The 1,339-nt window shown below is 45.2% G+C and overlaps 1 protein-coding gene across 1 annotated transcript; it reads right to left on the bottom strand.

The window, feature by feature from the left end:
* Positions 1-679: 679 nt before the first annotated feature.
* Positions 680-1,102, bottom strand: LOC140182240 (uncharacterized). The gene has a single exon (XM_072228390.1). It carries the CDS (start codon positions 1,100-1,102, stop codon positions 680-682), a length of 423 nt encoding a protein of 140 aa, XP_072084491.1.
* Between the last annotated feature and the right edge of the window lie 237 nt (positions 1,103-1,339).

Genomic DNA, 1,339 nt, shown 5'->3' with positions numbered 1-1,339 from the left:
AAAGTGTTAGGGTCTATCATTGTGGGTTTCAATATTTGTGAAACAAAAGGGGAATTTATTCAAAGCACTTTATTGGTTGGGCCTTGTCAAAACTTTCTCATAAGTCCCTTTCAGGCCGAGGAGTGAGGAAAGAGTACCCATTTCAAAATAATTAATTGAAATGAGATAAAAAATCAAGAATCAACCCTTCACAAATCGGATTCTTACAAGTAAAATCTCTTGAGGTTGATGACATTCCAAGTTCTAGGAATGCACGAGCCATCGAGTCGTTCCAACGGATAGGTTCCCTTTCTGTACGTCTCTTGGATTCGATAAGGTCCTTCCCACTTTGTAGCCTACTTTCCTTCTCTAGGATTCCGGGTTCCTATGTTGTTTTGTATAGGACCAGATCTCCCACTTCCAAAACCCTTTTTTTGATTCCCTAATTATACCTGAGGGCTAGGCATTGTTTGAAGGTTGTTTCTCTTAGGTGGCCTAACGCTCCGACCTCGTCCAGTAGGTCTAGCTCTGCTTCTCGGTCCATGGCTCCGAGGAGGAATCACGGCTTTTGTACCATAGGGTAGACGAAAGGGGGTCTCCCCAATTGTCAACTGTGGAGAGGTGCAGTAAGACCAGAAAAAGAAACCGAACTTTTTTGCCCAATCTCCCTTCTTTTGTTCCAGCCTCTTTTTGATACCTTTTAGGATGATGTTGTTGGCGGCTTCCACCTGACCATTGGTTTGAGGGTGTTCGACGGTGGAGGATCAGTGCTGAACCGTAGTCCCTCGAGGAGACCTCGAAACTTCTTATCAGAGAACTGAGTACCATTATCGGAGATAACGACTTCTGGTATCCCAAAGCGGTTGATCATCTGCCTCCAAAAGAACTTTTCGTACCAGGCCGCTGTTATTATGGCCAAGGCTTCTGCCTCGATCCACTTGGTGAAGTAGTCGATGGAAGTTATGAGTCTAAGTTGGGCTAGTGCTGTCAAAAAGGGTCCCATGAGGTCAATCCCCCAAGTTGCAAAAGTTCGGGAGGATGTGACAGGTGATAACTCGTCCGCCGGGACCTTGTGAAAATCCCCGTTCTCTTGGCACTTCACAGATGATCTTACGAGTTTCATCGCCTCTTGGGTTATTGTGGGCCAACAGTACCTAACCTGTACCTAACCTGTATAACCTTTTGAGCAAGCATTTTTCCCCCATGTGATGGCCGCAACATCCTTAATGGTTTTCTTTTAGCACATAATCCATCTGATCGGGGTGTAGGCATTTTAAAATGAGCTGGAAAACTCCTTTCCGGTATATACTCCCTTGGATTATCATGTACTTGACGGCCTCTCTTTTACCCGCTTCCTTTC

Source organism: Arachis hypogaea, chromosome 1, assembly GCF_003086295.3.
Source record: "Arachis hypogaea cultivar Tifrunner chromosome 1, arahy.Tifrunner.gnm2.J5K5, whole genome shotgun sequence".
Taxonomy (NCBI): domain Eukaryota; kingdom Viridiplantae; phylum Streptophyta; class Magnoliopsida; order Fabales; family Fabaceae; genus Arachis; species Arachis hypogaea.
The sequence above is the reverse complement of the archived record's forward strand: the minus strand, read 5'-3'. Positions and strand labels throughout refer to the sequence as shown.

What these genes read in the sequence shown, in the direction of transcription:
- LOC140182240 (XM_072228390.1), bottom strand. Translation starts at nt 1,102, where the DNA reads ATGAAACTCGTAAGATCATCTGTGAAGTGCCAAGAGAACGGGGATTTT.